This window comes from Hibiscus syriacus, unplaced genomic scaffold, assembly GCF_006381635.1.
Source record: "Hibiscus syriacus cultivar Baekdansim isolate YM2019G1 unplaced genomic scaffold, ASM638163v2 tig00113722_pilon, whole genome shotgun sequence".
Classification (NCBI taxonomy): Eukaryota; Viridiplantae; Streptophyta; class Magnoliopsida; order Malvales; family Malvaceae; genus Hibiscus; species Hibiscus syriacus.
In genome coordinates this window covers 666,060-688,700 of record NW_024063469.1, presented here as the reverse complement: position 1 = coordinate 688,700, position 22,641 = coordinate 666,060, and the positions used below count along the sequence as shown (strand labels likewise).

The following is a 22,641-nucleotide window of genomic DNA, read 5'->3' as shown; positions in this document are numbered from 1 at the left end:
AGAGTATGAACAGGTCAGATTTTAGATTGTAGTCATAAAATCTACAAACTTCTAATAGTTCGATTTATCTATATTTTTGGGGGCTATTCCGCCTCATAAAAGTTCCACTTACCAGTCTCCTTTGGGAACTTTCGCAAGACCTGAGAGAGTCCATAGAATAGCTGTGCATTTCTCATTAACTCATCCTGGAAATCAAGCACGAAAGATATTATCTTTTGTATTGTTCCAAAACAGAAGTCCGTAGGTCGTGGCATTGTGCCTTAATGAATTTAAACTTTAGGGTTGGACTAAAGCTCAAAAGGTGACTACGAATGAGTCTTTTATCCTACAAATTGAAATGGATATCCTAATTTGTTAGTGTGAACAGAATAATCTATAGAATATTTACATGTGAATAGAATGTAAATAGAGAATTCTTGTAATTTAGATTGCAAAAAAAAAAATATGGGATTAAATTCTCATATATGTAGTTGCTAATATTTAGAAATTTGATACTTAATTTTGCGTAACTTTCCTAGATTAGGCTCTTTCTGTAACCTATAAATAGGTATTATTTTTCTCAATAATATACAAGTGAAAAAAAGAGAATCTAATTTACTCTCTCCACCAAATAACTATATTCTACATGGTATCAGATTAGGTTGTCGATCCTAGCCTAAAAATGAAGTCTCAGTCCTCTTCCGAGATTATCTTTGAGGCTAAATCCCATGATACAAATCTTGTTGTACAACTCATGAAGGTAGTCTCTCATTCGCCAAAGTGGCTAACTAAAGCTCTGTTGCTACAGGGATTGTGGATTTAGGGGCTAGTGACCATGTGACAGACTATCTTAGTATTTTTCAAACCTTTCATACAGTGGGTTCTCCGTCTCACGTCCGAATAGCATATGGTTGTTTATCTCCTATTAATGGGAGTGGTTCAATCACTATAAATCCAGATCTTACATTATGATTTGTCCTTTATGTTCCTAATCTTGCTTGCAACCTTCTTGCTGTCAGTAAATTATCTACTGATTTACATTGCAATGACAAATTTAATTATGATGTTTGTGAATTTCAAGATTTGAGCTCGAAAGAGGTGATGGGCAGTACTAAGCTTTGTGGAGGCTTATACATTGTAGAGGATACCCTACCTTCTCATACCCAAACTTACTTCAGCTCTCTGTCTCGGTTTGCCTCTATCCCACATCCCATTTTTGATTCCGCTGATGAAATGTTGTTATGGCATTATTTTTTTATACTATCCCACATCCCATTTTTGATTCCGCTGATGAAATGTTGTTATGGCATTATTTTTTTATAGGAATAGTAGGCCTCGTTAAAAACCTCTCTCTTAGATTACTCTATAAAGGAGTAGCTAGCGGAAGGAGGAAAATAGTGCCTAATTTTATTGAATAGATTAACTATTACAATAACATACACCAATACATTTAGAGCATCAGAAAAAAACTACAATCATTAACACTCCCTAGGAAAAAAAGCTTTACAATCAACCGATCCCCTCCTTAGCTAATTTATCTGCCTCCCAATTACAGTCCCTTGGAATAAATCTAATAATAACCGCCCTCTTTAAAACTAAGGACACTATATCCAAAACAAGGGATCTGAAGAAAATAGGAGCCGAGTTAGACAACAAAATCCAGTCCACTTCAGATTTGTAGTCACTTTCCAAGATCAGTCTTCCCCTCACAGAAAATGTTATGGCATTATTGATTAGGACATCCTAGTTCCTTTTACCTTTCAAAATTGTTCCCTAAGTTATTTATCCATAAAAATCCTAAACATTTTTCTTTTGACATTTGTCAATTAGCCAAACAGATAAAGAATGTTTATTCTCCTTCGTACAAATCATTCTAGGACTACGTGGACCTTCCAAAGTCAAGGATTTAAATGGGTTTCGGTGGTTTATCTCCTTTATTAATGATCATTCTAGGATTACGTGAACCTTCCTAATGAAATTCAAATTCGAAACTAAGGACATCTTTAAAATGTTTTACAAAATGGTTGAAAACCAATTTCAAAGTTCTATTCAAATTCTTCAGTTTGATAAAGGCAGTGAATATTTTGCGCAAACTCTAGGGTAGGAATCGTTCATATTACATCTTGTGTGAATTCACCTCAACAAAATGGAGTGGCTGAGAGGAAAAGTAAACACCTTCTTGAAGTTACTAGGTCTCTTTTATTTTCTTCCAACATTCCTAAATATCTTTGAGGGAGGCTCTTAACTGCTAGTTATTTGATTAATCGAATGCCCAACAAGGTTCTAAATTTTCAGTGTCCTAGAGATGTGCTTCTTAAGAGTTATTCCCATTTTAAACCGTTGATCTCGTCCATTCCTCTCAAAGTTTTTGGGTGTACTGTTTTTGTCCATAATCATGATCCTAATAGGTCTAAACTGGATCCTAAAGCTTTTAGGTGTGTTTTTTCGGGTATTCATCGACTCAGAAAGGGTAAAATTTCTATTGTCCCAAACTCGAAAGGTTAATACTTCTATAGATGTCACCTTCTTTGAAAACAAACCCAATTTCTCTAAATCTGAAATTCAGAAGGAACCATTTGATGAATTTTAGATTCTTCCACCATTTGAGAACTTTAAGTCTGCTCTTCAACCAGTGTCACACCCGCCAGCTGATTTACCTTTAACAAAACAAATACTACCTCCAACAGATTTGCCCCGAACAGAACCTATCTTGTCTCCCATATCTCAACCAACAATTTCTTCACCACAAATACCATCCTGTCCTAAAAAGCCAACACCAAATCTACCTTCTTCACCACAAACTTATCAAATCGAGAAAGGAGAACTACGTGTTTACAAAAGGAGACATAAACCTATCCCATAAGCCTTTACACAGCCTATATACAACCAAGAGCTGGAACCAAGCTTGAATGCCTCAGAAAATAAAGAAGGTAAGCAATCTCTTCCAAATGATTTACCTATGGTTGACATTATTGATCTGCCAATTGTTCAAAGAAAGGGAGTAAGAAAGTGTACTAATCATCCAATTGATAGATTTGTTGCATATGAAAAATTAATGTCTCTCTTTAAGACTTTTACAGCAAATGTTGATAGTACTCGCATTCCAAGTACAGTGAAGGAAGCATTGAAGGATACTAATTGGAGAAAGGTAGTAGAAGAGGAACTCAAGGCACTTGAAAGCAACAACACTTAGATCATGGCTAATCTTCCTAAAGGAAATAAACCAGTAGGTTGCAAATGGGTGTTCACCGTGAAGTACAAGGTGGATGGTAGTATCGAGAGATATAAGGCTAAACTAATGGCAAAAGGGTTCACTCAATCATATGGAGTGGACTATCAAGAAACCTTTGCACCAGTAGCAAAGTTAAACACTTTAAGAGTGTTATTATCCTTAGTAGTAAAAAAGGATTGGGTGTTGTATCAGCTAGGTATTAAAAATGCTTTCCTAAATAGAAATTTGGAAGAGGAAGTATACATACAAATTCCACCGGGTGTGAAAGGGAATTCAGAAAATCAACAGGTTTGCAAACTGTTGAAGTCCCTATATGGCCTAAAACAATCTCCTAGAGCCTGGTTTGATAGATTCACGAAGATAATTATTCAGGATGGTTACAAACAGTGTCAATCAGATCACACATTATTTGTAAAAACTGCACTGAGCAAGAAAAAGGCAATTTTAATTGTCTATGTAGATGATATCATCATAACAGGAGATGATTTCGTGGAGATAGCAAGATTGAAGAAATTACTGGGAAAAGAGTTTGAAACCAAGGAGTTGGGAACCTTGAGATACTTCTTAGGTATGGAAGTCAAAAGATCAAAGGAAGGAATTGTTATCAACCAACGAAAATACATTCTAGACTTGCTTTCAGAGACTTGAATGACAAGATGTAAGTCTTCAAAAACTCCAATGGAAGCGAACTTGAAGCTAAGAAAGGAAAAAATTGAGAAGTCTGGTGAACAAAGAGCAAGGCTAGTAGGTAAGTTGATTTACTTGTCACCCACTCGACCAAACATGGTTTTTTCTGTCAATATAGTAAGTCAGTACATGAATGATCTGAGAAAAGAACATTTAGAAGTTGTGAACAGAATCCTAAGGCATTTGAAAATGACCCCTGGACATGGATTAATTTTTAGAAAAAATGAAGATAGACCAGTGAAAGTTTTTTCAGATTCAAGTTGGGTAGGGAATTAACCGACAGAAGATACACTACTGGATATTGTTCATTTGTTTGGAGAAATTTGGTGACTTGAAGAAGTAAAAAGTAGGTTGTAGTTTCCAGAAGCAATGTTGAAGCAGAGTTTAAGGCTATGACACTTGGAATCTGTGAAAGAATTTGGTTACAGAGACTTTTGACTAAACTAGACCTTTGCTACAACAAGCACTTTGAACTTTAAAGTTACAGTAAGTCTGCCATAAGTATAGCTAAAAATCCGGTCCACCATGACAGAACAAAACACGTAGATATTGACAGACATTTCATTTTTGTAAAAGGTAAATGGTGGGTCAATGAAATTGAATTATGTTCCTACTAAAGACCAGCTGGCAGATATTCTTATCAAGGCACTTCCAAGAGTTACCTTTGATGAACTCACATTCAGGTTGGGTCTTTACAACATCTACTCCCCCCAGCTTGAGGGGGAATGTTAGTGTGAACAGAATAAGCTATAGAATATTTACATGTGAATAGAATGTAAATAGAGTAATTCTTGTAATTTATATTACAGAAAATATGGGATTAAATTCCCATATACATAGTTGCTAATTTTTAGGAATTTGATAGCTGATTTTATGTAACTTTCCTAGATTAGACTCTTTCAGTAACCTATAAATAGGTACTATTTTTCTCAATAATATACAAGTGAAAAAGAGAGAATCAAATTTAGTCCCTCCACCAAATTCCTATATTCTACATAATTTCATATATTTCAAATTGTCCTAACCAGAAATTATCTACGACTGGAAATTAACTCAATCAATCAAGGGGAGGAAAACTTGTCAGACAAGGCCCTAAGATAGTAAGCATTACAATGTCTTTCAGTTGTGAGAATCAGAATATGTGTCACACTAAAATAATACGGATACTAAAACACAAATATACAGCTATTTGCTTAAGCTCTTGCTCATACTTGTTCCTAAAGCATAATGGAACCAACACCAAGCAGATCTGAATGGTTAAAAAAGGATTCATTCACCACAACCAAGTGGTTGAGGTGTGACGTTCTGGTGAATATATTTTTATCTCATCAATCACATAAGTGTGGAGAAAAATGAAATAACAAAACCAAAAAAATGGAAGTAATTTTGGCATCATATTATAAGTGCTTCTACAATAAAAAAAAATTCCAGTTGAAAACATAATGGTGCCAAAAAAAATTCTAGTCCAGGTCAAAAGTATAATCTTCTCATGTAGGTCAAAAGTTAAAATAGCTCCAGAAGAGAAATCTGATGGAAAGCAAAAGCAAGACTAACCACACAATCCAGACGAGTATTGATAGTTTCAATATCTTGTAGAGGCTGCAAAAGATTGGCACGAAGAAGTCTAGTCCTGGAAAAGTTCAATATGTTTTCATTACAAAAATAAAAACATTAGGTGCTATCTAAAATTGTTTTCCATGATCAACTAGAAGTTTTAAATACTCCACAAGGAAACTTTTTAAGTGGTGAAACAATGCACGGATGGTTTAAAAGTGAATGGAAAACCTGAAACTGATGAATAATGGGTTGAGAGAAAAGTTAGGCAGCAGTTCACAAGATGACATGTCATCATCTGATTCTCAACATACCCTCCAATAGTTTTTGTTGTCTTAAGCATGTGGAACAGACTTCTTTTCTTGTTGGTTGTACCCCAAAGTGCAGAATGAAGTGGTTCAACAATTTCCAAGTTTTGGACACTGCCGTCCACAATAAAAAATAAGACCCTTTTAACAAAGAAGCAGTAAATATCAAATTCATAAAGCTTTAACATATGTTTTAGAAGCAAAATATTGTCACCATAACCATGGGCAGAGCCACCGTTTAGAAAGAGGTGTCAATTGACACCCCAATTTTTTTTTAAAAAAATCACATATAAAATTTTATATAAAAATATTAAAAATAAAATTGACATTGTAATCTAAATTTTCTGACTTCAACACTGTCCAGAACCAGATCCAACTGATAGGTACAAGTGAAAACAAAATAACAATACCTAGTAGCATCAATGTTCACGTGGCCAAATGATCCATTAAATGTGACCTTCAAGAGAAAAGGGTAAAGGTTGTAACTCTTCACAAAGCAAAAGATGATAAACTAATTATAACAACTCTTACTTTGTCTCAAGGTGTCACACATATTTTAAGATAGATTTACTTTACTGATAGAATAATCACTCCATTCCACCCCCACCCCCAACCATTGCAATGGTATGTTATGAAGCACATACCACTAAAGAGTGACTCGTGACAATGACACCTTTCTCCGCTTCTACCCTGAGTAATGCACAGATTGAACTCATGTTTCAGTCATAAAAAGTTGATCACCAAAAGTAGATAAAAAATGAGAAGCAAGAAATCAAAAACTTGAAGAGAGAAAGACTCAAAATGAGCAAATTGAAAGGAAAGCCCAGAGATGAAAGCAGAGCATAAGGTTCAATGAAGAATGGAACACCTAAGGTAAGTGACAGGAACAAACAGATGATGAATACGGTCTGAGGAGAAACTACAAAGATATTCAAGCATGTGATCATATTTGGTTTATAGCTTTCAATCAAAGTTTTAAGTGAAGGAAATTTTCCCTTTAACACAGATTTATTTAACCGCTGATGATAAAGAAAAATACCAGTTCAATAAAACTTATAAACTTTGCCTGACTTGAATTGTACCCTGATGAAGAGCTTCCTTAAACAATAAGGAGAGAGAGCGCTGGATAAGCAACAGCATGCAAAAAATTAACCGATATGTTCCATCCCAACCAGTTCTTTTTTTTTTATAAGAAGAGGCCTCGTTAAAAACCCCCTTCATAACCGTTAAGCTACAAGGTATCTTAACGGGCATTGGAAGGAGGAAAAGAGTGCCCAAATCATCCCAACCAGTTCTTGAAGCTACTCATGGCAAGATGCCAAGATGTCCATCTCATTCAGTTTCAGCACAACATAAGACCTTAATAGACTCGGAAATCCATACATGTGTATCATAGCTCTTGCTTTTTACCATGTCAATCGTTTAAATATAAACACAAGATAAATTAATAAATGCGCTATTGAATGTGTCAAAATTCTAAACGCAAATATGATAATGTATATAATACGTGTTGACAGCATTTAAACATTTTGTGTCACATTTATAAAACATTTTTCTTTTTTGTGTTTCCTTATTTGGTTTAAAATTGTTAGGTCTAGACTCTAGACCTTAAACTAAGCTATAGTCTAATAGTGCCAAGCCTTCTTCAATTATTAGGAAAAGATGGAGAGGTTGCGCCTATTATGACTATTCCGATATTTTTTTTCTTTTTTGGCTTTTGAACAGTTATTCTCATTTTTTCCCTCTCAAGACATTTTATAATGATAATGACATAGACATCACCACTGAGCAATAAATGATATCCTTTAAAACATGCTACCATACCAAACTGAGCACATGGATACAATATAAAACAAAATAGTTTAAGCTCTGAAAGTACCATTTGATTGCAGCAGAAGCAGAAGCCAAGCAAAGATAATACTGTTTGTAGTATGTATCTAGACCAAGTGCTGAAGGCTCTTTAGCTGCTAGATTCTTAATCAGCATTGCCCCCTGAATATTTAATCACAGTGAAATTCCACAAAATACATGCAACCGTCAGCTCTGTTATATAGTATGTTAAAGAAGAGTGAGATGTATCTGCATGACCTTGGTGTCATCAAAGCAACCACGAGCCATTACAACCTGCAAAACCATACATGATATTAACTAAGTCATCAAATTAACATGTGAATTTCATGCAGAAACAATTTTTCTCACAATAACATCAGGACTTTCTAACTGTCGAGTTATATCACCTTCTTGACTGAAGCATAAAAGCGATCCACCAGTTCTGATACTCCAACCATACCTTCAGGAGCCAGTTTGTTCGGAGGAACAATGATCACCATGGGATCATAGAAATGCAGCAAAGTTTTTGTATTTTGATATGAGCTACTGGTTTCAATGTATTGAGAAAGATGCAATGAAGCTGATCTTAAATCGAAGGCAGCCATTCCAACCTGTACAGAGATTGCAGTTAGTCAAGCATTATGAACTTTACTGCTAGATAATCATCTAATCTTCCAGAGTTTACTATTTTATTGAATCAAACTAATCTTGGATTGGATTCAATGCTGACTTCGTGGAATTTTGTTCGTATTATGCTTATTATTAAGAATTCAAATACATGTAGGAAAATTTTATTTTCAACTAATTCGTATCTAATTAAATAGTACCATCTCATAATCTTATATAACGCCTAACCGTCCATTGTGATATAAAACCTTTAATCAGGCAAGAATATTTAAAATAATAGAAAAACGTAAAAGAAATACAGGTTTTATCATATTTCAAGCGAAGAAAATGAAGCTTGAGTGGCGAGATGCATGTTTGCTTGACTAGAAAACTGAAGGGAAACGGAATAAAGAGTGTTTAAATAGATCTTATGCTTTAGTTTTCAAATTCCGAGCGGAAACAATATATCGCCAAGCTAAGGCACTAAAATTAGGTCGCTTACAACAAAAAATTATAAAAGCTGCCAATGCAAGAATTGAAGCAAAAAACAAAAGGAAAATCACATTAGTATAATTTCAAATATATTTTCAGTTAACCGTACATTTTCTCAAGAACTAAACGGAGTTACCTCTTTAGCTCTGTTTTCAATGAGACCGATCACGAAGCTCGACCTCTCTCCCACGTCATCTTCCATTTTGATTAAGCACCGAAAAGTTAAACGCCAAAATTGAAATGGCGCTAAAGCCTGTAATATTTATACTGCATCGGCGACCTTATTAAAATGAACATGGCGCGTAATGCTTGTTAACATGCGCACCCCGAGAGGCTGCAATCGCAAATGATAATTTAGTTGGTCCATTTTATCGGTTAAAATAATTCAATTTCTCTTATTAGTTTTTGTATTAATTTCATTTATCCTAATACTATATAAATTATAAATTTAATTCATATATTCTAATTTGATAAATTTAGTCTTCAAATTGATATTCTAAGTCCCTATAATTTAACCTTGTTATATTGTTTAGATCATGATTGGAAAATTCAAAAAGTATGAGGATTAAAATTAACCAAATTAGAATACATTGAGTAAATTTACAATTTTTCCATAGTACATGGACTAATGATAGATTTTGCCCAAAAAAATTTTACAAACCCATTTTCTTTTGGCTTAATGTCCAAATAAGTACCTACATTTTTTGTCCAAATAAGACGTTTTGCCATTTGTCGAAACGATTTTTTTATTAAAAGGTGAAAAAAGGTGAGATTTTGAAAACCACATTAATTCTTAATTGTCTCTTTTCATTTTAAAAAAATATGCGATTTAAAAGAACTCTCGTTTCGAAAAAATTTGAATTTCCTTTACAATCGAAAAATACGGTTCGAAGAGTCGCCACCAATCTTTGATTAGGGTGTGATTGGGCACCCAAAAATGCTTTGTCATTTTAAATAAAAATTAACTTTAATTAAAACAACAAATTGAGGTATGCGTTACCAAAATCCGAGTTCGGGAGTCGGTTACGTGTGGGGAAGGATTAGCACCCCCACAACGCCCTAAATTGGTACCTAGTCGATTAATTAACGTCTTTGCAATGAACTTTACAAATTCGAGTTTATTTTGATTTTTGATCCCATAAAATAAAAATGTAAATCTAAAACATTCAAAAACACTCAAACAAATTAAATTAAAATTACCAAGTCATTTTAGAAAGATAAAGAATGTTCGATTATTTACAAATATCGAGATCAGATCTTAAAGATATAACAACCTTTTCTCGATATATTTAAATAAACGAACATTTCTTTTTCTCTCGTTCCCAAATTTTAGGTGACGAATCAATTTTTTGTTTCACTTTCGGGATATACTTTTAATTTAAAATAGTCAAAATGGCTCTCTAATCAGTTAAGACAAGCCACCCAAGACAATTTTAAATTAAAAGGGTATTACCCTTAGTCCGATTATGTAATAGGCCGAGTTATGCACGTGAAGATATCATACAAATTCATGCAACAAATGCCGTCATACACTTCGTAAATAGATCACTCGCATACTTCCACACATAAACTTATCACATACAAAACAAATATAATTAAAGATAACCCTAACAATGGACCTAAATTGAAGAAACTTAGATTTAAGGAATTAATCTAAAAATAAAATAAAATAAAGTGATCTAAATCTAAAGGTTGAGCTTACGGTTAAAGCTCTAAGATTGAATTTAAGTTAAAAAATGACTAAACATAAACTAAAATTCTAATTAACCATAATTATTTTAAAAGAAAAGTTATCTAATCTAGGGATCAATTGTAAAATATAATAACCTAAAAAATATATTCAAATATCCACAACTATATTTATTTAAAAAATAAAACTAAAGAACTACAAACTAATCTAATTGATTAACATACCATAAAAATTTAGTTCTAAATAATATTCAATCAAATGAAACAATTAAGAGACTAAATAAGGAAACATAAAAGCAAACATGGATTAGATTCAAATTATTCGCAAACTTAACTAAGGGCTTATTTAGAATAACACAAAAGTCGGATACATAATCAAAAATTAAGACAATGATTAAAACAAAAAAAACATATACATTAAGAAGTTAAACATGAATAACCCGAAAATTACAACTGAAACCTAAATTTGGAAAATAACGAAATTGAGACAAATGAAATAAATAATAAAAAAAACAAATTCATAAATTAACGCTTCAGATGACTGTTTTTTTAAAAGGATTTACCTTGAGGGACCAAAAGCTAATTTAACCAAAACCTAAACTAAAAAATAAGCCTACTTAACTACATACAGAACATCCCCAACCTCACGTCACTCTTCACTTTCCCTTACTCGCACCCATCGTTGCTGTGAACCTTGATGATTGCCTCCCAACACCACTGCTCCAATCCTCTAATTTATTTTACTATTTTCTGTTTTAATCTCTGATTGGATTTTTGACTCTAACCCCTAACTCATGTACAAGGTTTCCCGATCGACTATCAACATTTGAACACCGACTCCGGCGACATTGGCTCCAGCGAGAGACCACCAATAAACAGTAACCTCAAACGACCCATTTTTCTTTGTTTTTACTAATTATTTCGAAACAAATCACACACTACAATCACTAAAAATCGAAAATGGATTAAAAAAATACCTCAAGAAAATGATTACTGCTTTCTGTTAATCCCGTTGAATTGCTCTCTATTCTCGCTTATGATGAATGATTGATGGTGGTTTTTTTTTTGTTTATTCCACTGCCTGAGACCTTGCTAGTTTAGATGGCCTTTTTTGCTTTTGTTTTTGAATGGGTTTCCCTTCACTTGTTGTTCTCTCTGTTTCTCCTTTTCTCTATGATTTCCCATGGTTGATAGTTTCTAGTGGTTAAAACCCAAATAAAAACTGACCCCACTCTCTATCTAGTGGTTAATTTTAACTGCTAAAACTGACCCCAATTTCTATCATCTTTAGCATGCTACTGCTGTCCATCGGGTTTGAGATGGACCTCCGTCTGGTTTGGGCTTAGCTGGGCTCTCATTGCTTCGGGTCTGCTCCGACTTGGCCCCGGACAGAAACGAGCATCTACAGCTGCCCCTCTTTGTTCATTGTCGTATAACGAGAATAGAGCAAAGATCAAAAGATGATCGAATTTGTCCGGTCATGAGAACTTCAAAAGATTAAACTACTCAATATTACGTCGGGATAAGTGAGACTTGAAAAATCTTCAAATGACGAGCCTGCTCCCTATTCCTTCAGGAAGTATAAGACTCGAACAATCTTCATAAAATGTGTCTGCTCTCTATTCATTCAGAGAGTATAAGACTTGAATAATCTTCAATAAAACGGGTCAGCTCTCTGTTCCTTCAGAGAGTATAGAACTCGAAAAATCTTCAATAAACAGGTCCGCTCCCTATTCCTTCAGAGAGTATTGAACTCGGAAATCTTCAATAAACAGATCCGCTCCCTATTCCTTCAGAGAGTGTAGGACTCAATCTTTAACAAACAAGTCCGCTCCCTATTCTTTCAGAGAGTATATGACTTGATCTTTATAAAATGTGTCCGATCCCTATTCCTTCAGAGAGTATAGGACTCGATCTTCATAAAATGAGTTTGCTTCACTAATTTTCCGTGAAGGCTTACAGATGGTTTTCTTCACTACTCTTCCGTGAAGGCTTAAGATTGGCCTGTTTCGAAGGTCCAACCTGAAAATCAAACATTACCAATCATTAATGTATGTTTGAAAATATTATATTCAAAAATTTAGAATTTGATAAAATTTCTGAAAATCCATCTCCATCGTGAAAACTTGTCTGGAAGACATTGGATATGTGGATCTATTTTGGCTCAATCGTCATCTAAACATCATTCTTTTCAAGATTTCAAAACTAGTTATCCTCATCTTGATGTTTCCATATCTTCAATCTTCAATTATCCCTGAGAAACCTGTAGATATTTAAGTCATCATGCAATTATGAATGCCATGATCCTATTCATGTCTAAAATGTATGCAATTATGCAATTCAATGTGTGTCCATCTTCGAATGAACTCTATCTCCTTTTGATCTCAATGGAACTCGGTTTCGTCTTGGGCACAGAACGTCTGACCAATTCACCCCATTTGACAATCTCAATTCCATATCTCTCGGCTTAACATGACCTTGACTCCTTTCTTTCTTGAAACCCGCCAGTATCCATGACCAACTTCTCGATAAACAACAATCTCTTAGGGTCATCTTTTAATGGCTGAAATTTTCTATGAACTCCAAAGTTTTAATCTCCATAACCACACAAGCTTACATGTTAGAACCATTATCAGCTTCAGAATATCTGCATTTTCCAAAACCTTTTGCACAATAATACAAAATGATCTTATGTACTTCAAGTTAAGCTATATGTTTTAACCTTTCAAGATAAGATGCTTGCAAAAGGGAAATTAATAAGAAAATACATCTCTTTATTTATATAATGCAAAGAATTTTTAGGTAATTTCATGGAAAACTTTTAACTGGAAACAATAAAAGAACAAAAGAGTAGGCGTCTTCAAATATCAATAATGCAAATGCTTTTGAACTGGCACGCCTGTAACACCCCCAACCCGTATCCGACCCGGATACGAGTCCGAAGTGTCACATTGACTTTTCAAACATTTATTCGTATAAAATAGTGAGTAATTTAAAAACTTTGATAACACTTAACTTATTCAAAATGTTTACAAAATATATTAGAGTTAATACAATTTATATCTTTAGACTACATGCCATCTACACTCTATAACCAGTACATATATTTTCTGATCTGACATTTGGTAAGGAGAACTGACCTGTCTTGCTCCGCATTACTCTTTACTCTTCTCGAAACCTACGTGTGAAACAATCACACGCTAAGTCGAAGACTTAGTGAGGCATAAAAACTTATAATGCACTTTATAACATATATCAATATATGCATGTTCTGTTCTATCATGCTATACCAAATTACATGACTTCCTCATATCATGTAAAATTATATCAGATTAATTAACAATAAATACATACATACACATAAATCATCATTAGCAGTTTATCATGTAATCACATACTTTTATGCTTAACCTTTTCAATCAAACACTATACACACACAACATCATATCATTTGTAATACATTTATCATATCACTAACATATATTTGTTTATATCTCTTGATTAGCCCATGTACACCTGTGAGAACTGTAGATATGTGAGTCTATTGAGGTTGTGCACCACTATGCTGTCATTACAGCTCATATAAATGTCCCGAAGGACCTATCCAGAGGTCATAAAGATCCTCGGTAACTATCCAGAGGTCATAAAGATCCTCGGTAACTGTCCATAGGTCCCGAAGAACCTAGGTAAACTGTCCATATGTTCCTTAGAACATAGGTATACTGTCCATATGTCTCGAAAGACATAGGTAAAACTGTCCATATGTTCCGTAGAACATAGGTAAACCCTCGACTCTTGGCATGCCAACTATACCCCTAGCTCTCAAGACACATAACATGGGCATTTTCTTTTATACTTATCATTTCACATAACACATAGTTCAATTACTCATAGAACATTTTCATATGAGTCACATTTACATGTCACATAGCTTATATACTTTCTCGCGTAGTTACATAGATCCATGTCATATAACATATCATATAGCTTAGATCATTTCTCAGATATTCATATAAACATACATATCATATCTTGTTCACATATGATCATATATTCTTCATATAACACAAGAAACACCTATAACACTTTCTCATAGCTTATATCAATTTTCAGAGTCCTTTCATATTACCTGATGGCATATATCATATAGTTATATAATAATTGATATCATATTATCTACCTGATGCTCCATTTCTTTGTATTCCCTTTTTCATATCATCATACATTTAAATATGTCCTATCAATATCCTATAAACTTACTCATATTCTCATATATCATATTTTAATATGATTTGTATAGTAATACTCTATAATTGTATCATATAATTATTTTACCCAAGTACTCCTTTATAAAGTTTATATTACATGTTCAATTAGTCTCATGCTATCTTATAAATAATTTCCATTTATTTTATATCATTTTCCTTTTCCACTCACATAAACCATCTATTTATTTAGTTCAATTTCTCATGACTTCCACAATACTCTTTAATAAAACTTTGTAGCTCTTCACTATAATACATAAACCATAGTTTCCTTTAATTTATCAATCTTCCCTATATAACTTATGTATCCTTATTTATGCCCTCGAATTCATACTATTCTCTTAGAGTCTCCTAACATTTCTCGTATAATCACTTATACCATATCATATAACTTATTCCATGTTCTTCCATTATTACATAATAAAGTCTTACATAAATCATATAGCATATACAAAGCATGTCATTATCTTTAGTCATGCATACATACAATCAATGTAATACAAATAATCACATATAATTATAACCACACATAATCATGTCCATGACTTCATGCATATTACTCTAGGAAATAGACTCATCGCAAGTCTTATTTCCATTAAACACTACATATCACTAGTATGCACTCACCTTGGCCTCACTAGTCAATTCCAATCTCTTATCTTTCCCTTGATCGATCTTACTTGCCAAATGTTCCGGAATTGCTTTATGCGTAGAATCTACATAAATGTACATTTTGAGGCAATCATTAGATACCTACACCTTGTAGTTGGATACTAGCAACTTAAACGAACTTATTAAACCAATGTTCACATTTTTCCTTTAGGGGGAATCGGTTCCCTCCTGTGGGGGTATCGGTTCCCCTCTGGCATTCTGGAATTCCATGTTCGTTTGAAGGGGTATCGGTTCCCCTTGAATGGGTACCGATTCCCCTTGCCCAGAAATCATATTTTTAACTCGAAAATTACTTCATTTCCTCTCAAACACTTCATATATCATCCCCTTTTCATTCTTAACTCTAGTACACATACTTAAACCAATCTATATTCATTTATTTCATCTTAAACCTCAAAATCCTATCTTCCATATGAGATTCAAGAATCATACCAAATTTTCAATGTGTTCTAATTCCAATTCTAACACTTCATACTTCTTAATTAGATTGATGACAAGTCAAATTCATCCATAAAACTTCAACAACCATATCATATCAAAATTTCATCTTAAAACTCATATTGCAAATTCCTTCATAATTCCTTTATCTTATTGTTTAAATCCCATATAAGCTTTCCTTAAGCTTATTTAATACCCAAAGAATCAAAACTAAGCTTAAAACTCAAGAATTAACCAACTGAAATTAAACTTACCTTTGCCATGGAGCATACGGGAAGAGAGGAGGAAGGAAATGACCCAGCTCCAGAACTTTCATTTCTTTTCACCCTTCCCACGTTTATATCACCTTTAAAAGAAGGATAAAAATCTTTCTGGTCAAATGACCATTTAACCCTTAATTTCCTTTAATAATTACTAATTAACCTTCATCATATATATCCAATAATCATTGAACTATTTCATTCTTATACTTTAGTCACCAAATTCTGAAACTTTATAATTTGGTCACTAACCCGGTATTGCGGATGTTACAACGCCGTTAGAATGTCTCGAGTGTAGCTTCTGTCAAAAGGATTTCCAAAATTGTAATGCTTAAGAGTATGAAGCTACTTCTAAACTCCCAAATCTCTATCATTAGATGCCCTAAACCAGTATTGAATCTCATGTGCATTCAATTTCTCTTGGTTATTTCAATCGAGACTCATTAATCTTTAGTCTCATCCCTGATCACCAATTGTCATTATTACTATCCATATCAGGAGCTCTTTCCACTTCCAAAATTGATTCAGAACCTCCATCATGCACGAATTTTGAATTTCAAATTCAACTCAAGTCGCCCTTTGCGGGTTTTCAACTTGAGACCTCCTTTGGTTCCAAGACGCCCTTTTCAGGTTTTCATCTTGAACTCTCCTTTTTTTTCTTTTTTTTTCATTTCTCATTTCTCTTTTTTCATTTTTCATTTTTTCTTCTATTTTCCATTTTTTTTCTTCTCTTTTTTTCTTTTCTTTTTTCCATCATTTTTCTTTTTTCTCATTTTTCTTTTCTTCTTTTTCTTCTTCTCATTTTTATTATTTTTCATTTTTTTCATTTTTTCATTTTTTCTCTTTTATTTCTTCTTCAAGCGAAATATCTCTTAACAGCATCGAAATTCACTGAATATGGTAATTCTGATCCGTCCATTTCAGTTAGGACTAGAGCTCCCCCAGAAAAGGCCTTCTTAACAACATAAGGTCCTTCCCAATTGGGCATCCATTTTCCTCTGAAATCCTTCTGAATAGGCAAAATCCTTTTAAGCACCAAATCTCCCTCATGGAATTCTCGAAGGTGAACTTTCTTACCATGTGCCCGTATCATACATTTTTGGTACATCTGACCATGACAAATAGCTTTCAATCTCTTTTCTTTAATCAAATTCAACTGGTCATACCTAGCTTGGACCCATTCTGCCTCATCAAGCTTTACCTCTGACAAAATCCGAAGTGAGGGAATTTCCACCTCAATAGGTAAGACAGCTTCCATCCCATAAACCAAAGAAAACGGAGTTACCCCAGTTGAAGTCCGTACTGAAGTTCGATAAACAAACAGAGCAAAGGGCAACTTCTCATGCCAATCCTTATAGGTCTCAGTCATTTTCTCTATGAGCCTTTTGATGTTCTTATTGGCCGCCTCTACTGCCCCATTCATCTTTGGGCGATAAGTGGTGGAATTATGATGCTTTATTTTGAACTGTTTACAGACCGAGTCCATCATCTTATTATTTAAATTCAACGCATTATCGGAGATAATCCTCTCGGGCAAACCATATCTACAAATGATCTCCTTCTTCAAAAATTTGCATATTGTAGACTGGGTAACATTTGCGTAAGAAGCTGCTTCTACCCACTTGGTGAAATAATCTATGGCTACCAGAATAAAGCGATGACCATTTGAAGCTTTAGGCGAAATTTGTCCAATAACATCCATGCCCCACATTGAGAATGGCCACGGAGCTATCATTACATGCAACGGATGAGGAGGAGTATGTATCCTATCTCCATAAATCTGACACTTGTGACATTTTTGGGCATAATTGATACAGTTTGTTTCCATAGTTGACCAATAATACCCAAATCTCATAATCTGCCTAGCCATAGCATGCCCATTAGCATGGGTACCACATATTCCCTCATGCACTTCTTTAAGAATCAATTTGGCTTCTTTCGCGTCCACACATCTTAACAAGACCTGATCCAGACTTTTCTTGTATAGAGTCTCACCATCAAGCACATATCCTGATGCCATTCTTCTAATGGTTCTCTTATCATTCTCAGTGGCCTGTTCTGGATAACTCTGATACCTTATATATTGCAAGATATCATAATACCAAGGGTTTCTATCTTCTTCCTCTTCGATATTAAAACAATGGGCTGGATACTCATAAGCCTTCATTTCAATGGGCATCATATTTGAATGCTCGTTCATCTTAAACGCTGCTGCCAGTGTGGCTAAGGCATCTGCCATTTGATTCTCTTCTCTGGGGAGGTAATTGAAAGTTACTTCTTCAAATTCTTCAACAAGCTCCATAACCAACTTACGGTATTCTACAAGCTTGGGATCTTTTGTCTCCCATTCTCCTCTGAGCTGGTATATTACCAAAGCTGAATCTCTATACACCTTGAGCATTTTTACTTTGCGTTCAACAGCAGCTCTAAGACCCAGAACACAAGCTTCATACTCGGCCATATTGTTAGTACAATCAAAATTAAGCTGACTGGTGAAAGGATAATGCTCTCCCTCTGGTGAGACCAAAATTGCCCCGATTCCATGTCCCATGGCATTTGAAGCACCATCGAAGTTCAATTTCCAATATTTGGTAGTGGATACAACTACTTCTTCTACTAAAATAGCCATTAAATCTTCATCTGGGAAATCAAAGCTCAATGACTCATATTCTTCCGAAGCCCTGCTTGCAATGAATTCCGCTATAGCACTTCCTTTAATTGCCGTCTGGTTTACATACTGGATGTCAAATTCGGACAATAAGATCTGCCAACGAGCTAATCTTCCAGATAATGCAGGCACACCCATTAGATATTTCAAGGGATCAAGCTTCGATATAAGCCAAGTAGTATGATACAACATATATTGTCTAAGCCTTTGGGTAGCCCATACTAAAGCGCAACACAACTTTTCAACGGGTGAGTATCTTGTCTCACATTCAGTGAACTTCTTGCTGAGATAATAGATAGCCCTTTCTTTCTTCTCGGTTTGGTCACGTTGCCCCAGCACACACCCCATTGAATTTTCATAAACTGACAAATAAAGAATCAAGGGTTTGCCTGAGATGGGTGGCACTAAGATTGGAGTGCTCGACAAATATCTCTTAACTGTTTCAAAAGCTCTTTGACAGTCCTCACTCCATTCTCCTGAGTTATTCTTGCGAAGAAGGCGAAATATAGGATCACACTTTTCCGTCAGCTGTGAAATAAACCGAGCTATATAATTCAATCTCCCCAAAAATCCTCTGACTTCTTTTTGTGTTCGTGGGGCTGGCAAGTCTTGAATAGCCTTTACTTTATCTGGGTCTATTTCAATTCCTTTTCGGCTCACTACAAATCCCAACAGCTTCCCAGATGTCACCCCAAAAGTACATTTATTTGGGTTAAGTTTTAGCTGGCATCTTTTTAGTCTTTTAAAGAGCTTTATCAAATTCCCGATATGTTCTTCCTCTGTCTTAGCTTTGACAATAATATCATCGACATAAACTTCTATCTCTTTATGCATCATGTCATGAAATAACGTCACCATGGCCCTTTGATATGTTGCCCCGGCGTTCTTCAATCCAAACGGCATTACTTTATAACAAAACGTTCCCCACATGGTAACGAACGTCGTTTTTTCCATATCTTCAGGGTTTATCTTAATTTGATTGTAGCCAGAGAAACCATCCATAAAAGAGAACAAAGAATTTCCAGCAGTATTATCCACTAGCGTATCTATATGTGGCAATGGAAAATTATCCTTTGGACTGGCTCGGTTGAGATCTCTGTAGTCAACACACATTCGAACTTTCCCATCCTTCTTCGTTACTGGGACAATATTCGCCACCCATTCAGGATATTTAGCCACTTTAAGAAACCCGGCATCAAATTGTTTCTTTACTTCCTCTTTAATCTTGAGCAGCATCTCGGGTCTCATTCTTCTCAGTTTTTGTTGTACCGGTTTACATTCAGGCTTTATTGACAGTTTGTGAACAACCAATTCTGTATCTAAACCCGGCATATCTTCATATGACCAAGCAAACACATCCTTGTATTCTTGAAGCAATTCTATCAAATCATGTCGACCTCCAACTGACAGAGTGATACCAATCTTTACTTCCCTCTTATCCTCATCTGTCCCCAAATTCAAAATCTTGGTAGACTCTTTATGAGGCAGAATCTGTTTATCTTCATTCTCCACCATTTTCAGCAATTCAGAAGGTAGTTCACATCCCTCATCATCATCACAATCCTCGATTTCTCCTTGACATATAGGCTTCTCGAAATCAATCTCCGGGTCAGAGTCATTAGCATTCATATTATTGATATCTGAGCTCCTGAAAAAATAATGAAATAGAAGATATATATACATATATACATATGGGAGGATCTTTTCCCATATAAATAAATAGAAATAAATAAATACATACATATATACAACAAAGAATGAATGAATAAAATGCATGGGAGAATGTTTGCCATTTGGAACTAACAGAATGCATCTTTTATTGAAAGCAAGAAAAAACAAACAGCTTAACCCTTTATATAAAATCACCTATTGCCCCAGAGTATGAACAACAGGGACTCTGTAAAAGATTTGTAAACTACAGGCAGTTCTTCCGCGGTCCAATTGTTCAACACAAAGCCCGACGGTGCAGGATAAATGCCCATATCTCTCATTTCCTCAAATTCATTATTAGTTATAGCGTTAATGCCTAAATCTCCCAAGGCATCCTCAACCATCACCTCAGTGTTCTTTGAATTCCCTTGAAACATATGTCCCCCAGATATGAAAAAGCTGCTCAACGGCGGGAAAGTCATGGGTTCCCAACTAAGGTCTTCACCAGCCAATCTGGCCTTTCTCATTTCCTGACCCTTCTTAATCCCCTTTAGCTTATCCCTCGGAGTTGGCTGATACCCCAAACCAAATCGATCTCTTTTAGTAACAGGGCATATTGGATTCACTGGTCCTTGTAACTGTCGACCTAACCCCTTTCCAACTTTCGCTCCTCTTCCAAGAGTCAATTTGAGCCCCATCTTGGTATAGTCTGACAATCTACGCTTTGGTATCTTCCTGCCTTCAGCCACAAATGTAGCATTGACAAACTCCAATGATCTGAAAGAATACTCGACGGCTTGCTCATCAACTTCAATATACGGAGCAGTAGTAGAAACAGAAGCAATAATGTCCTCTTCAGCATGAATACATACCAACATTCCATCAATCACAAATTTTAGTCTCTAATGCAATGTAGACGGAACTGCACCGGCCTGATGAATCCAAGGCCTTCCCAACAAACAATTGTACGTAGGCATAATGTCCATTACGAGAAATTACACTTCATAAGTTGCTGGACCAATATTCAAAGGAACATCAATCTTGCCCAACACTTCTCTTTTAGTCCCATCGAAAGCTCGAACCACACTTTGACAAGTTCTCATAAGTGTACTATCTAATGGAAGCTTATTTAGAGTCACTAAGGGCATCACATTCAAAGCTGAACCATTATCAACCAAGACCCGGGACAACACATGCCCTTTAAATTTAACTGTAATGTGCAAAGCCTTCTGACTACCCATCATCCCAGAAGGGATTTCATCATCAGAAAAAGATAAAAAATTATCAGCTTGTACATTGGAAACTAACCGGTCCAACTTTTCAATGGGCAACTCTTTCGGAACAAAAGTCTGATTCAAAACCTTTAACAGATCATTCCTATGGGCCTCTGAACTCAAAAGTAATGATAAAACAGAAATACGGGCAGGCAACTTGTGTAACTGTTCCACAACACTGTACTCACTGTGTTTCAGAAATTTCAAAAATTCTACCGCTTCACTCTTGGTTACCGGTTCATTGATAACATGCTTATCTTCTTCTATCTGCGCATCCACTTTTTTCCCCTTATCAACTGCAACCTTCTTCTCAGACTCTTTAGGTGGATTAAGAGAATAACACCTACCGCTTCTAGTAAAGTGTCCCACCTCATCTACTTCCTCATTCTCTTTGGTTACATCTCCATCTGGCAATCATATCTCCAAGGCACTTATTTATTATCCCGATATGGGAATGGAGATGGAGGTTTAATAACCACTTTCGGGGCTACCTTCTCAGCAACTCAATTTTTGGGAGTAATAATTAGGGGACAACTGGCATTGTATACCCCTTTAGATGATCCTTCTGAAGCGCAAACTTCAGCTTCCTCTTCTTCAGTAATCTCTCTAAAGAACTCAATTTCTTTACTGTCCATCATGTCTTGTACCAAAGGTAGAAAGTCAGGACATTGCTGAATATTATGTCATTCACTGTTATGATACTGACATACCTCTCCACTATTAAACAGTTCAACCACCAAACTGGGCTTCAACCATCCTACCTTAACCATCTGGCACCACACCCAACTCATGGGTGATTCCACCTCACTAACATTCCTTACAATTCTCTTTCCTTTCTCTTCAGTAATCGCGTTAACTCCTACCCCTGCATGGCTTGGTAACGGATTCTGAGCTATATTTGGCTGTTCACTGTCACCAAAGTTGATGACATTCCTCGTTCTCAAAGCTTGGACAACCTTCTTAAAAGTAGTACAATTCTCAATGGAATGCCCAGGGTTCCCTGCATGGTACTCACACTGAGCACTAGCATCATACCA

General features: G+C 35.2%; 1 protein-coding gene across 1 annotated transcript in view; it reads right to left on the bottom strand.

Annotated features, from left to right (window-relative positions):
* Positions 1–8,890, bottom strand: part of LOC120187089 (DNA mismatch repair protein MSH4-like) — a 32,162-nt gene extending 23,272 nt beyond the window's left edge. The window contains exons 1-9 of the mRNA XM_039190889.1: positions 8,825–8,890; positions 7,998–8,201; positions 7,849–7,884; positions 7,640–7,752; positions 6,405–6,450; positions 6,171–6,217; positions 5,767–5,874; positions 5,453–5,528; positions 113–185 (exon numbers count right to left, since the gene is read on the bottom strand). Of these exons, the coding sequence (XP_039046820.1) occupies positions 113–185; positions 5,453–5,528; positions 5,767–5,874; positions 6,171–6,217; positions 6,405–6,450; positions 7,640–7,752; positions 7,849–7,884; positions 7,998–8,201; positions 8,825–8,890 (769 nt within the window). The remainder of the gene's footprint in view (positions 1–112; positions 186–5,452; positions 5,529–5,766; positions 5,875–6,170; positions 6,218–6,404; positions 6,451–7,639; positions 7,753–7,848; positions 7,885–7,997; positions 8,202–8,824) is intronic.
* Between the last annotated feature and the right edge of the window lie 13,751 nt (positions 8,891–22,641).